The sequence below is a fragment of the Pyrus communis genome, chromosome 8 (assembly GCF_963583255.1).
Source record: "Pyrus communis chromosome 8, drPyrComm1.1, whole genome shotgun sequence".
Lineage (NCBI taxonomy): Eukaryota > Viridiplantae > Streptophyta > Magnoliopsida > Rosales > Rosaceae > Pyrus > Pyrus communis.
This window is the reverse complement of record NC_084810.1, coordinates 19,485,601-19,498,938: the sequence shown is the minus strand read 5'-3', so window position 1 is coordinate 19,498,938 and position 13,338 is coordinate 19,485,601. Positions and strand designations below refer to the sequence as shown.

At 37.0% G+C, this 13,338-nt stretch overlaps 2 protein-coding genes across 2 annotated transcripts; both read left to right on the top strand.

Moving 5' to 3' along the window:
- The first annotated feature begins 1,551 nt into the window (after positions 1-1,551).
- LOC137741595 (mitogen-activated protein kinase 3-like) lies at positions 1,552-4,146 on the top strand. Its single transcript, XM_068481289.1, has 6 exons — positions 1,552-1,839; positions 1,917-2,046; positions 2,297-2,434; positions 2,548-2,880; positions 3,257-3,440; positions 3,556-4,146. Exons 1-6 carry the CDS (start codon positions 1,682-1,684, stop codon positions 3,723-3,725), a joined length of 1,113 nt encoding a protein of 370 aa, XP_068337390.1. The 5' UTR covers positions 1,552-1,681; the 3' UTR covers positions 3,726-4,146.
- Positions 4,147-4,271: 125 nt separating this feature from the next.
- LOC137741594 (protein NRT1/ PTR FAMILY 2.7-like) lies at positions 4,272-8,236 on the top strand. The gene is made up of 5 exons (XM_068481288.1): positions 4,272-5,369; positions 5,487-5,704; positions 6,079-6,617; positions 6,835-7,649; positions 8,096-8,236. The coding sequence occupies exons 1-5, from the start codon at positions 5,279-5,281 to the stop codon at positions 8,098-8,100; spliced, it is 1,668 nt and encodes a 555-aa protein (XP_068337389.1). The 5' UTR covers positions 4,272-5,278; the 3' UTR covers positions 8,101-8,236.
- The last annotated feature ends 5,102 nt before the right edge of the window (positions 8,237-13,338 follow it).

Below are 13,338 nucleotides of genomic sequence, written 5' to 3'. Positions count from 1 at the left end.
ATAAGCAGTGGTTTATCTAGAATTTTAACATTAGGTGTATAAGTGATATTAGGAGGAATCCGATAATAATCGTTTGTGAGATCTAAACATTAGGCATGACAATTTCTTGCATGACCTATTAACCGGTCACGAAATGATATGACCAGTTAACGAGTTGGGTTGTTATTGGATCACATGTTATCTTAACAAGTTTGACACGACACAACATGACCTGTTAAAATAACAGATTTTTCGTGAAAACCATACGAACATGACAAACACAATCCGTTTACCAAACGTATCTCCAACGATAAATCTCATATGGCTAGCGGATGTGTGAATTTTTCCAATAATTGGCTGAAAAACGTGTTGTTAAAACACTGACTTTTTTATGAGAATAAGTTTTCAGGTCACGCAGAAAGCGACGAAGCATGATGACGAGACACGCAAATTCTTGAAAATGTAGACCAATAATGGAGCGCCCCGCACTACTTCTCATCCTTCGAATCTTGTCCTTGTTTTCACAAGTGGCTTAGCTCTTTACATTAAAACTCTTATCCTGTTCTTGTCAATGCTAATAGACAATTAAGTAACTGATTTGTTTATCTTTCTTTCCATTTCACTAAACTAATTATCTACTTTGCTCACTCAATGAGCATCAACATGGTTTTGGATTTGGTTTTCCCTTCAACCTTTTTTTATTTATTTATTTTTATTTTTAAATTTTAAAAATAAAGATTATTTTAAAAAATTAATAAAAATTGAAACATAAGTTTCAATCCTATCTCCAAAACATAAAAACTCTTCAAAAACTAAAAAAATTCTTTAAAATAGTTCTTAATAAAAACTACATGGAACAAAAATTTAGGATTAAAAAAACCGCCATCTGTTGATCTCTTTCACTTGGAAAATGAAAGTAGATATCCTATTTCTTGTTTTCTATGTATAATAATTGTTCTCAATTTTTTTTTTCTCCATCGTACATAATACATAATATTGGGATTTACTTGTGAACAATTTTTTTTGGAGATAAATTATGAACCAATTAAATTGTTGTTTTTTGGATCAGTTGTGGTTAGCATATTTCTCTTTAGCCTAGTATTACATAATCTTGATATTTCTGTTTACTTATAAATGAAAATTTTTAAATTCAAATTTTGCGTATGGCAGTTTGATATTAATTTATTTTTTCAACTCTTTAATGTAAATATATTGTTATAAGAAAAAAAAAAAGTGAAATATTAAATATTAGCACATATTTTCATCAGCATGCAAAGCAAATACAAATAGTAGTCAACGGTCCACAGTAATCCACAGACGCAGTGCTTCAACAACTGACACCACCCACACGCAATCACTCCCCCTTAAAATACTCTAAAAAACAAAAAAAATTCCAAAAAGCAGTCACAAAAGAAAATAATAAATAAACCAAAGTGATGGCGGGTGAAAACGTTGAACGAATCTCATCCGTCCATCAGAGGCGGCCGAAATCCTAGCCCTCCGATCCTTTCCCCGAAACGCGTCCTCACAATTCTCTCTGGCGCGCTTCTTCCTCCCCTCGGCTTTAAAAGCTTCTCCTCTCTTCTTCGTCAACTCCTCCACCACCACCGACTCAAAACATCGGTAGCAAATTTCTAGAGAGAGAAAACTGAAGACTCCTAGAGAGAGAAAGTCGCGTCTCGGACTCGAACAGTATTTCGAAATGGCCGACCTCACTCCACCTAACGGCGATTTCCCGGCGGTGCCGTCCCACGGCGGCCAGTACATCCAGTACAACATCTTCGGCAACCTCTTCGAGATCACCAACAAATACCGCCCTCCGATCATGCCGATCGGCCGCGGCGCCTACGGCATCGTGTGGTACGTCGTTTTTTCCCCCGGAATCGATTTCTTCTTCTTGCGATTTAGGTTTTTGTTGATCGGAGTGTTTTTTGCAGCTCGGTTTTGAATTCGGAGACGAAGGAGATGGTGGCGATCAAGAAAATCGCCAACGCTTTCGACAATCACATGGACGCCAAGCGCACGCTCCGCGAGATTAAGCTGCTTCGCCATTTGGATCACGAAAATGTGAGATTAATTTGCTTTTAATTAATGCTAATTGATACGATTCAGCTCTAATTTCTTGAATTAATGAGAAAGTTGACTTCTTTAGATTTTTACTATTTCTAGTTTTACATTTATTGGTTAGAGATTCTAAAAGGAGAAAATTACTGTATTATTAATTAGCTGAACAGCTTGAATTAGAAGGTTGTCAAAAGATTGGAGGATTTTGCATGAATTACTTGCTAAAAGTGGAAACTTTACGATTGTCAAACAGGTAATAGCTATCCGGGATGTGATTCCTCCACCTCTAAGGAGAGAATTTTCGGATGTGTACATTGCCACGGAACTCATGGATACCGACCTGCATCAAATTATTCGCTCGAATCAGGGTTTATCGGAGGAGCATTGTCAGGTACTTGCAAGTGTTTACATTTTAATTTCGTCAACCAAGTTCCATTGGTAGTGAGTGAAATAAATGGTTGTATTATTTGAGGACTAATTGGTGTATGTTGGAATGCCTTGCAGTACTTCATGTATCAGATTCTTCGAGGGCTGAAATATATACACTCGGCGAATGTTATTCACAGAGACTTGAAGCCTAGCAACCTCTTGTTGAATGCTAATTGCGATCTTAAGATATGTGATTTTGGCCTCGCTCGTCCGACTGCAGAGAATGAGTTATTGACAGAGTATGTTGTGACGAGATGGTACAGGGCACCTGAGCTTCTGTTGAACTCTTCAGACTACACTGCCGCTATTGATGTGTGGTCTGTGGGTTGCATCTTTATGGAGCTTATGAATAGGAAACCTTTGTTTCCGGGCAAAGATCATGTGCATCAGATGCGCCTATTGACAGAGGTAAGATGAATTACTGACAAGTATAAATAAAAGTTGAATTCGACATGACCCGACTTTGATTGTGTTATTTAAGAATCACCGGTTTAGAAGAAATGAAATGTGACTGTCCTGTAAAGTACTTATTCTACATTTGTAATAATGAAGTGCTGTGCCCAAACTAGAGCGGCTACTGTGCATACATAAAGTACATAGCAATTAAACCCATGATGTTACACTACTGAATACTTCATTGGAATCCCTACGTATCTGTAGTAGTTAGTTGTGTTCTACTTTCCACTTTCATCCATGTTCGTACATGACTAAATTATTTAGCGATTTTTGGAAAGCAATATCTGCTAAATGAATACTAATACATACTTTGTATTTTCTGTTATAGCTTCTTGGGACACCAACTGAGTCTGATCTGGGGTCCGTTCGGAATGAGGATGCTAGAAGATATATAAGGCAGCTCGCCCCGCATCCCCGTCAACCATTGGAGAGGCTTTTCCCACATGTTAATCCAATGGCCATTGATCTCGTTGACAAAATGTTGACGTTTGATCCTACTAAAAGGATAACTGGTAATTTCTATTCCCATGTCAATCTTTTGGTGCTTCCGACAAAAATATGTATAGAATGTCTTCCACATTGAGGTCCTGATTGTGAGTTTTAATTGTGCAACTTGTGCTTCTGCAGTTGAACAAGCATTAGCTCATCCTTACCTGGAAAGACTACATGACGTAGCTGATGAACCAATCTGCACTGAGCCGTTCTCCTTTGATTTCGAGCAACAGCCCTTGGGAGAAGAGCAAATGAAAGATATGATTTACAGAGAGGCTATTGCACTCAATCCAGAGTATGCTTAATATGAAAAGCAGCATTACTCGATTTCTATATCGACAAAGTAGAAAGACTTGCACTTCCAGTGCTCTTTGATCAAAAAGGTTATTGTGATCAAAATATTGCAATCATCAGCGAGCTTTGTGTTCAAAGATTTAGTAGGCTGCTGATCAAGTAACCATGATCGTCCTATTACATCTACATCATTACTTAGGTGTGTTTGCTGATTATTCGACAATGATTGCGCGTCAATTTTAATAGACCTCTATATTATTTTTGAGGTCAGTTCCTCTTTGTTCTTTCCTTTTGGCGGTTGAAATTGTATTCTATTTATCTTGTTTGTATCATTATTTTTTTTTTTGGTTTTTTTGCTGTACCAACGGATCATGTATAGCACGATTGTATTGGCAGACCTAACTACGATTCAATAAATGCCTTTATTTATTCCTTGTGAGGGTAATTTGGGATTTTTGTTCGCAAGTTATCGACCTTTTGTTTGATGGATCAATTTATGGTTGTGACATTTGTTCTACTGCTGATCAGTTCTCTTCTGGTTTGTTGTTCACCAGAAGGAAAATTCTGTATCATGTTGATTACCATAGATATTTTATCACACAATCTGCAATCCATGAGTAAGTGAATCCTCAAGAAGGAGAAATGTTTTGAGCGTGTTTCTAATCTATTCATGTTATAGCATGTGTATCTATTTACTAATCTCATACCCTAGGACAAGAAATGTCAACCCTCGGTCCCCCGTTGTCTACCTATACCATAACTTGTGGATTAATCTCCCCACGTGACAGTGTGACCGTCACACCCACAATTTTCCCTCCCTCAGAGAGTAGTTGATCCCTCATGGCTTATATCCATGAATTATTTAGCAGTTTTTTTAACTCACCTTTTGCTCTTACAGAGTTAGAGTGGAGCAGTGAGTTTCTTACTAGATATGCTTTTAGATATTTTTCTTTGATGAAAGAATCTTCTCTTTGCTATTAATTAATACCAAAACTCATTTCGCATCAGTCCTTGCAGCTTAATTTGTTATCTTGTGACTACTTTATCATTTCCAGCATTATTGGTATACCTACTATGGCAAGTATGTTAGCCAACAATAATAAGCCAATTCTTAATTGTTGGATGTCATTGTCATAGGGTTACGATTTTCAAGCTCATTTTTTAACCATCTGCACTCTAAACTGTATATTTTACGTTCTTTCTACTCACATAGGAGTGCAGGAGGTTGGAAATGAGTGCTAAAATTACGGTGTGATAGAGATTCACATAACTGCTCCTAGTAACATGAACTTGCTTACTTGAGTTAAAACCCTTGCTTGAGGTTTCCTTCAAATAGGTCTTCTTGAAGGCTGATTTGGTGCTCAAAAACTTAATTAGTCGAAAGTTGCGGCATCTCAATGATTGTGGCTGGATTTATCTCAGTGCTGCAACTAGTGGAAAGTTGAAAGTTGGTGCTTAATGATAGGAAACCTTGCTTAGTTGGGTTCTTTGATAATAACAGAAGGGATGCTGGACCACTGTTAGTGTGGCATATACTGGACTATCACACCAGCTGGGTTGTAACATGGATGCATCACTCTCCGTGGACAGTGAAGGACAAATGGTGGATGCTGGTGGTAAACGCGGTGGTTGGATCATCTTTTTATTCATCATAGGTTTTTCTCTCTCTCTCTCTCTCTCATGCACTTCTGTTGTTCACTTATGACTACAAGGAAGTGAAAAAGAAAACTTCTTTCTTAGCAAACCATGTGATCTTATTTTGTTTTGAGCAGGAACTTTAATGTGCTTGACACTTGCTGCTGGAGGATGGCAAGCAAATCTAGTTGTGTATCTGATTGAGGAGTTTAACGTGAAGAGCATTGATGCTACTCAGGTGTCAAATGTTGTCAATGGTTGCACTACTTTATTTCCTATCATTGGAGCAATTGTTGCAGACTCCTTCTTTGGCTGTTTCCCTGTCATCCTGATCTCGTCTTGTGTCTCTTTACTGGTAATACCCTCGCTCTGTCTCTACTCTAATACACACGCTCACTTAGCCATGATAGTTCTGTTAATTGTTGATGTGGGATAATACACTTCCAATTTGCAACATAATGTTGAGTTTTATAGGATAATACACTTTCAATTCTCCGCTTGATGGGGCGGTATTAGCCTACAACGAAGCATCTGAATCCTTAAATAGTTGGTGCTAGAGACGGTAGGAAGGTTTCCATACTTTCTTCTCGTATTTGAGCTGTACCTCTGGTACTTGCGGGCAATACATATCGTCGCATTTTTCAATTTTCCTGTTGAACCAACTTGTTCTCTGAAAATTTTCAACACGTCTAGTCTCATTTTTAAATTCATTACATTTATTCTTCGCAGGGATTGGTCCTATTCACTTTGACTGCAACTCTTGATTCCTTGAGGCCCCCTTCATGCGAGAATGGATCTAGCTTGTGCGAAACACCATCAAAAGTTCAGTTTGCAGTCCTATATGCTAGTATAACGCTGGGATCAATTGGACTGGGAGGCACTCGCTTTACCATAGCAACAATGGGAGCAAACCAATTTGACAAGCCTAAAAATCAAGGGATTTTCTTTAACTGGTTTTTCTTTGCCATGTATACCGCGCTTGTTGTAAGTTCTACTGCCGTTGTGTATATTGAGGACTGTGTCAGTTGGGGGTTGGGATTCGGCCTATCTGCTCTTGTTAATTTGATTGGTCTGGTCATATTCTCATCTGGAATCCATTTCTATCATCGTGATAAGCCACAAGGTAGCCCATTCGTGAATATAGCTCGTGTTGTTGTTGCTAGTATCCGGAAATGGAATGTTAAGCTCCCACCCCGAAGGGAGGATTACCACTACCACAACGAAGGAGAGGCAAAGACAACTCCCGCAGCACCTAAAAAGAGTTTCAGGTACCAGAATTTCCGCATGTTCTGCATCCTCACATTGATTTTATCTTGTGTCTTCTTTATTGCTAGTATCCGGAAATGGAATGTTAAGCTCACAGGTTTTCTATCTGTAATCATCATGTTGTTAAGTACGCAAGGATACACAGTACTATTTCTGTAGGAAACAGTGTGCCATTATATAACGATGATAAGAAATTTTCCTTTTGCTCTCTTGTTGCAGATTCCTGAACAGCGCAGCCCTGGAAACAGAAGGGGACTTGAAGCCCGACGGCTCAATTGCAAGGCCATGGAGGTTGTGCACACTCCAGCAAGTAGAAGATCTCAAAACTATCATTAGAATTTTCCCCTTGTGGTCATCCAGCATATTTATAAGTACTCCAATAGCGATTCAAATGAGCTTAACGGTCCTGCAAGCTCTAAAGATGGACCGTCGCATTGGATCACATTTCAAAGTCCCGGTTGGATCTGTCCTAGTCGTGGTTACAATCGCCACTTGCATCGCTCTCCCAATAATTGATCGTATCCTATATCCCGTCTGGCAGAAACTGACCCATAAATCTCCGACTCCCCTCCAAAGACTAGGAATTGGTCATGTCCTAAATATCACAGGCATGGCTGTTTCCGCATTAGTCGAGTCAAAGCGTCTCAAAACAGCTCACGGTTCCAAGGTGCCAATGTTCGTCATGTGGTTATTCCCACAGTTGGTTTTGGTGGGCATCGGTGAAGCATTTCATTTCCCGGGGGAACTTCAGTTTTGCTATCAAGAATTTCCAGCGTCACTTCATACCACGGCAACTGCAATGGTCGCGATGATAATAGCCATTGCTTTTTACTTGAGCACGGCGCTGGTTGATCTTGTTCGGAGGGTTACGGAATGGCTGCCGGATGATATAAACGAAGGCAGGATAGACAATGTGTACTGGGTGGTGGTTGTGATAGGTGTGCTCAACTTCGGTTATTTTCTGTTATGTGCCAAGTTGTACAAGTATCAGAACGTTAAGGGAGTAGAAGATAGTAGCTCCTCAGTCTCTCAAGGTTAGAAAATAAAATGTCTATCGATCTTATACTGAAATATGAACTATTTATTGGCCTAAATCTAATTTTCTAGAATGCCGTGATTCAAATAAAAAGACTAGTGTTTAAGTTCTTGATTTGGACAATACTAGTCTACATCTTTCTGCCCACAAAGAAAGATTCCTCTTTTTTTTTCTCTTTTCGTGTGGTCATATTGTTGTCTTTTTATTTGATTTCTTTTCTCCTAAGTTATCATTTTTCTCTCTCTTTTCGTGTGGTCATAGTGTGGTCATATTGTTGTCTTTTTATTTGATTTCTTTTCTCCTAAGTTATCCTTTTTCTCTCTCTTTTCGTGTGGTCATATTGTTGGAAATGAAAGAAAGTTGAGATTTCATTATAATAATCTCTCTTTTCATCAATATGAGATTTATTCTTAATATGTCTCTTCATGTGTGATGAATTTTAAGGCTAATATGTGGATAACATAACTCGAAGGATGTGGAGCACATGATGCCGTTATGCCTCATACATGAGACAACCGTTCCGATGCCATGAAGATAGTTGAAGTTCCACCATAAAACCAATTAATTGACAATATGAAAAGTACCTCAACCACTTATTATAAGCACATACAAAATCTCTTATTTCATTAATATAAGATTCATTCTTTAACAGAAAAATAACTGCTTGTAAATAACCGAGCTACATTCCCTTGCAACACCGATCATATTATTTTGCGAGGATGACTGTTTCAAGGGGTGTGCTATCCACATACCCCATTTTACTTCTCACACACCCCTTGATAATTTATGTCCGTTGATCTTCTTCGATTCATCCAATCCGACGGCCGGAAATTAAAAATCTGAGAAGTAAAATAGGGTGTGTAGATATCACACCCCTTGTTTCAATTGTTTGTAGGCCATAGTAGATAATGTAGAGACAATCAATTAAAAATTGTAAAGGACCCTGAAAAAACCTGAGCCACACAACACAAAGAAGAAGAAAATGATCATGCAAACACGGGATTTAGAAGAAAACTAGAAAATATGCTCGCGTTTTGTTGCGGGACTTGAATGCATCATTCTGAATTGCATGAATAAGACACATATTATCTGAATAAATTCAACACAATCATGAATGAACAAAGAGATAGATGAGTGAATGAGGTCGGTAAGATAAGCAGCTTTGTTTTTATATACATTCAACTTAGCTGATAGGAAAAGACATTGTACAATTAATAGGATGAAAATGAAGGTTCCTGATTACAAAATATGTGGTCGCAAAAAATGTTATGTTTCCCTAATAAACAGAAGCAACATGCAGTTGACACAAATCTTGCCTCTACAGTCAAGGTGGCAAAATATATGTCCTATAGGCTAGGCACCTGTTTTAGCAGTTAACAAAAAAACATAAAAAGTGTTCCGTTCTTGTTCTAGCATTTATGTTTTTGAGCACAAATGTTCAAAGCAAAAAACATGCAGGACGCCTGTTTCCATAAGAAACAGAAGTAACATGCAGTTCACACATTTTGCCCTTGCAGTAACATATGTCCTGCAGGCCAAGCACCTGTTTCAGTAGTTAACAAAAAACATAAAAAGTGTTTCGTTCTTGTTCAAGCAGCTAAGTTTTCAAGAAAAAATGTTGAAAGCCAAAAACATGCAGAACGCCCTGCAGCAGTCGTTGTGGTGTTCACTTTTTCTGAGAGCGAACATCTTCCACACTATAGCAAAAAACATAAATCATAGTTTAACAAACGCTAATATGATGGATGTTATGTAGGCATGTGCACGAAAAACAAATTGTAATTTACCTATCTTTGGTTTGAGCTTTTGTTCTGAGTGTGGCTATGAACACTTTGTCGGTTGGTTCAATTTTGGGGACAACTAGATTATGGAATTCTCTAGCAATTCTGGCAGAATTGGTTGTCTCTGTTTGGTCGTCGCAAGGTTTTTTGTTGTGAATCAAGGCACAAATTTATAAGGTTGGAGAGAAATGCGATAGCCAGGGAAAAGAGTGCGAAATATTGGTGCGAAGGTTTTTCATGAGCAGCAAAACATATCCATATACCCAAGAGAAGCATGTTTCTTAAGATTTGCACATGAGAACATTAATCCAGAGGAAAACTTTACCTGTCAAATTTGTTTGCTTGATTAGGAAACAAAGCTCTCTTTGAAGTCTTGGTGGGTGCAGCTGATTGGGGTTGTTGATCTAGTTGTTGGGAAGACATCAATGGGGTGGGGGTTGCTTCAGTCATAATTTGTTTTCCTGCAGTGGTAGCAGGTGTTTGTGGTTTGACTAAGGCAATCGTTGGGCTTGAGAGTGGTTGGTCTTGGAGTAGTCTATGAACAATGAAGTCCATCTTCCCAAAGTCATTGTTTTGATTTCCAAAAGAGAGCTGAAATTTTTTTCTCGCCGATCAAAATTTCCAGAGTTGGCGGCACCACAAAAGGATCCTCATATCCGTCCTCTATCACCAGAGTGTGGCGAGTTTTTTTTGGCATGCATTCATATCATGAGGAAATTGTGTTGATTCGTGCTATCTTCCACTATAAGATCGATTTTGAACCTATGCAAGATGAGGATATTTGTTGACAGGCAACCATTATTGCTAATACCAATATTGTGAGCAATCTAGAAAATGCACTAGAACCACAGTAATGCAAGGCATGCATGAATAAAATAGACAGAAAGGCACAAATTATTTAGATTTAATTCACTTCACATCAACATATTGTGCATAATGAAAAGCGTAAATTTGAAAGTTTGAGTAAACGAATAATGCAATAACAAAATATACTGTTTTTAGCCCCTAGTTCTATAAATTAGAAGCACAAATGGAAATGATGGTTCCCAAACTTTGTAAGGCATACTTTAACAATTAATATGAGGCTCTAAAGGTGTGCACATGTTTAATTCCAAACTAATAAACACGTGTAAATATGAATTACCATGACTAAAAGACATAAAATCAGGATGAGTACAACCAAAAGACACACAAAATATTAGACCTGGCAATTTCTGACACGACACGGTGACATGATACGAAAACGACACGAAAATAACGGGTTTCAGGTCGACACGATAACTTATTGGGTCATTATCGGGTGACCCGTTAAGAACTCGTTGATAATGGGTTCGTAACGGGTATACACGTGGGTAACCTGTTTCAACCCATTAAGAAAAAAATTATTTTGATAATTTTAAAGTTTAATTACTAAAAGATTTATTATAAAATACAATAGCCATATTAATATATACAATACATTCTATAAATATATAATTTTGTATTATTATTCTATATAAGTTAAAAAAAAAAAAAAGTTTTAGTCATTATTTATTGTTATTATGAGAGTTCCTTATTATCATTACTAAGATAAATTTTACTCAACATGTTGTTGTCCAAAATTAAAATAAACTAGTATAATATTTGTATAGGCAAGAACTAAGAAGACATACATACAAGTATGAAAAATGTGAAAGAATATATAAACACTCGTGATTCATCATTATTCCTCCACGAGTAGATAATAGTTACACTTACATTATTGTTCAGATTTTTAAAATCCTCCAAACCCTCATGAATAATGTTTTTTATTTGAGGGCAAAATTAATAAAATTAAGGGTAAATTACACTTTCATACCTCAGGTTTGGGGTTTATTTCAATTCCTTACAACATCTTCAAAACATTTCACTTTCATACCTTAAGTACTATTTTATTTGATATCCGTTACATTTTCCATCCATTGATCTGTTAAATGCTGACGTGGTTGCCACATATATGTCACGTGGTTGCCAAATGTTTGTCACGTGGCAAATAAAATAATTTTTTAATTTTTTTTTAAAAAACCTGAATTTTCTCAAAAAAATAAAAAATAAAAAATGAAACCCACTATCCCCCCCCCCCCCAGCAACCCACATCCCTATTCCTAACCCAAAACCCAAAAAACATGCTGCTGCAGCAGCAAGAAGAAGAAGAAGAAGAGGGAGAAAGAAGGGAAAAAAAAAAAAAACCTGCAGCAGCAGTAGCAGGAAGAAGAAGGAAAAAAAACCCCAAACCCAGTTCGTGCCCCCCCCCCCCCCCGGCGCCGCACGACCTCCCCCCCTTCCCCACCCTCGCGCGACCTTCCCCGCCCCCCTCGAGTCAGGATCTCATGATTTTCAATATGGGTAGGTTTTGAAAATGCTTTGAGTTTGAGATGATTTTGGACTGGTTTTGTGGTAGATCCACCTAATCTTGGGTGGAATTTTTCTCCCTCTTCTTCTTCTTCTTGCAGGTTTTTGGGTTCTGGGTTACGGTCGCTGGGGGGGCGGTGGGGCGGGGGAAGGCATTGGTTTCAATTTTTTTTTCCTTTTTTGAGAAAACTGAGGTTTTTTAAAAAAAATTTAAAACATATTTTATTTGCCACGTGGCAAACATTTGGCAGCCACGTGACACTTATGTGGCAGTCACGTCAGCATTTAACAGATCAATGGATGGAAAATGTAACGGAGGTATTATTTTGAAATAAAATAGTACTTAAGGTATGAAAGTGAAATGTTTTAAAGATGTTGTAAGGAATTGAAATAGACACCAAACTTGAGGTATGAAAGTGTAATTTACCCTAAAATTAATAATAATTATTGTAAAAGTGTAAAAAATGTAAAAAAAAAAAAAATATATATATACAATCACCTTTGAAATCCAACACTATAATCCATAAACCTTAAATTTATATTTAACTGTCGATTGTCATTTACGCTTTATTCTTCTTACTAAATTTCATTTTTAAAATTTTCTTTTTTGAAAATACGATCATCTGGTAGATGTAAGAAGATGAACGGTTCAGATCTTTGATATCACGTTTCAATATTTACGGTTAACTAAAATATGAGTCGATGTTATATAGTTTGTAAAAACTTTATAAACATCAAGTAATATTTTCACTAATCGTAAAACTCTAAATATAATATCAACGATCAAAATCATTCATCTTCCTGCATCCTCTAATAGATCTTGTTTTCAAAAATAAAAATCTGAAAAAATAAAATTTGATGAGAATATTGAAGCGTAAATGTAAACAACAATCAACGATTAAATTTTGGTCTATGATTTATATGATTATAGTGGTAAATTTCGAAGTTAAGTTCTCCATAAAAGTTGTAAAGTTTGTCATTACGAACGTTTATATATATTTTTTTTACACTTCTACATTAATTAAAAAACTATTAAAGACTTTAGGTAAGCGAAAATTCGGGTCATATTATCTGTTAATATTATCGGGTCGATTTCGGGTCGGGTCATTTTACCTGTTGTTACACGACACGACTCGTTAAGATATCGAGTATGACACGAAAACGAAAAACACGACACGAATGCCAAGTCTACAAAATATATTGATCGAGGCTACAACTTAATTGGAACGAATTTAAAAGTATATCTCACGATCGCCCTGTTTAGAACTATAGCTCTTAAGCAGAAAGTGAGAACCAAAGAGGAATTCTCCAAATGATTGTCAAAACATCTTTTTATAGGCTTATGAAATGAATCCATAAATGTGTGAAATCTTTCCTACGATAATAGCATTTGAAATTATTCTTAAGATAATAACGACATCCTCAAATTTATTAGCATAATGCATCTGAAGCTAGCAGGACAAGCAAGGCCTGGGATGCACACCACAGGGACATCCTTCGCATACATGAAGGACTATTTATGTATTATCATTATGG

Bases quoted from the DNA above. Each gene is read 5' to 3' on its own strand.
- LOC137741595 (XM_068481289.1), top strand. From the start codon at position 1,682: ATGGCCGACCTCACTCCACCTAACGGCGATTTCCCGGCGGTGCCGTCC. The intron at 2,047-2,296 runs GTGAGATTAATT...ATTGTCAAACAG, and splicing joins GCCATTTGGATCACGAAAAT to GTAATAGCTATCCGGGATGT. The intron at 2,881-3,256 runs GTAAGATGAATT...TTTCTGTTATAG, and splicing joins AGATGCGCCTATTGACAGAG to CTTCTTGGGACACCAACTGA.
- LOC137741594 (XM_068481288.1), top strand. From the start codon at position 5,279: ATGGATGCATCACTCTCCGTGGACAGTGAAGGACAAATGGTGGATGCT. The intron at 5,370-5,486 runs GTTTTTCTCTCT...TGTTTTGAGCAG, and splicing joins CATCTTTTTATTCATCATAG to GAACTTTAATGTGCTTGACA. The intron at 5,705-6,078 runs GTAATACCCTCG...TATTCTTCGCAG, and splicing joins CGTCTTGTGTCTCTTTACTG to GGATTGGTCCTATTCACTTT.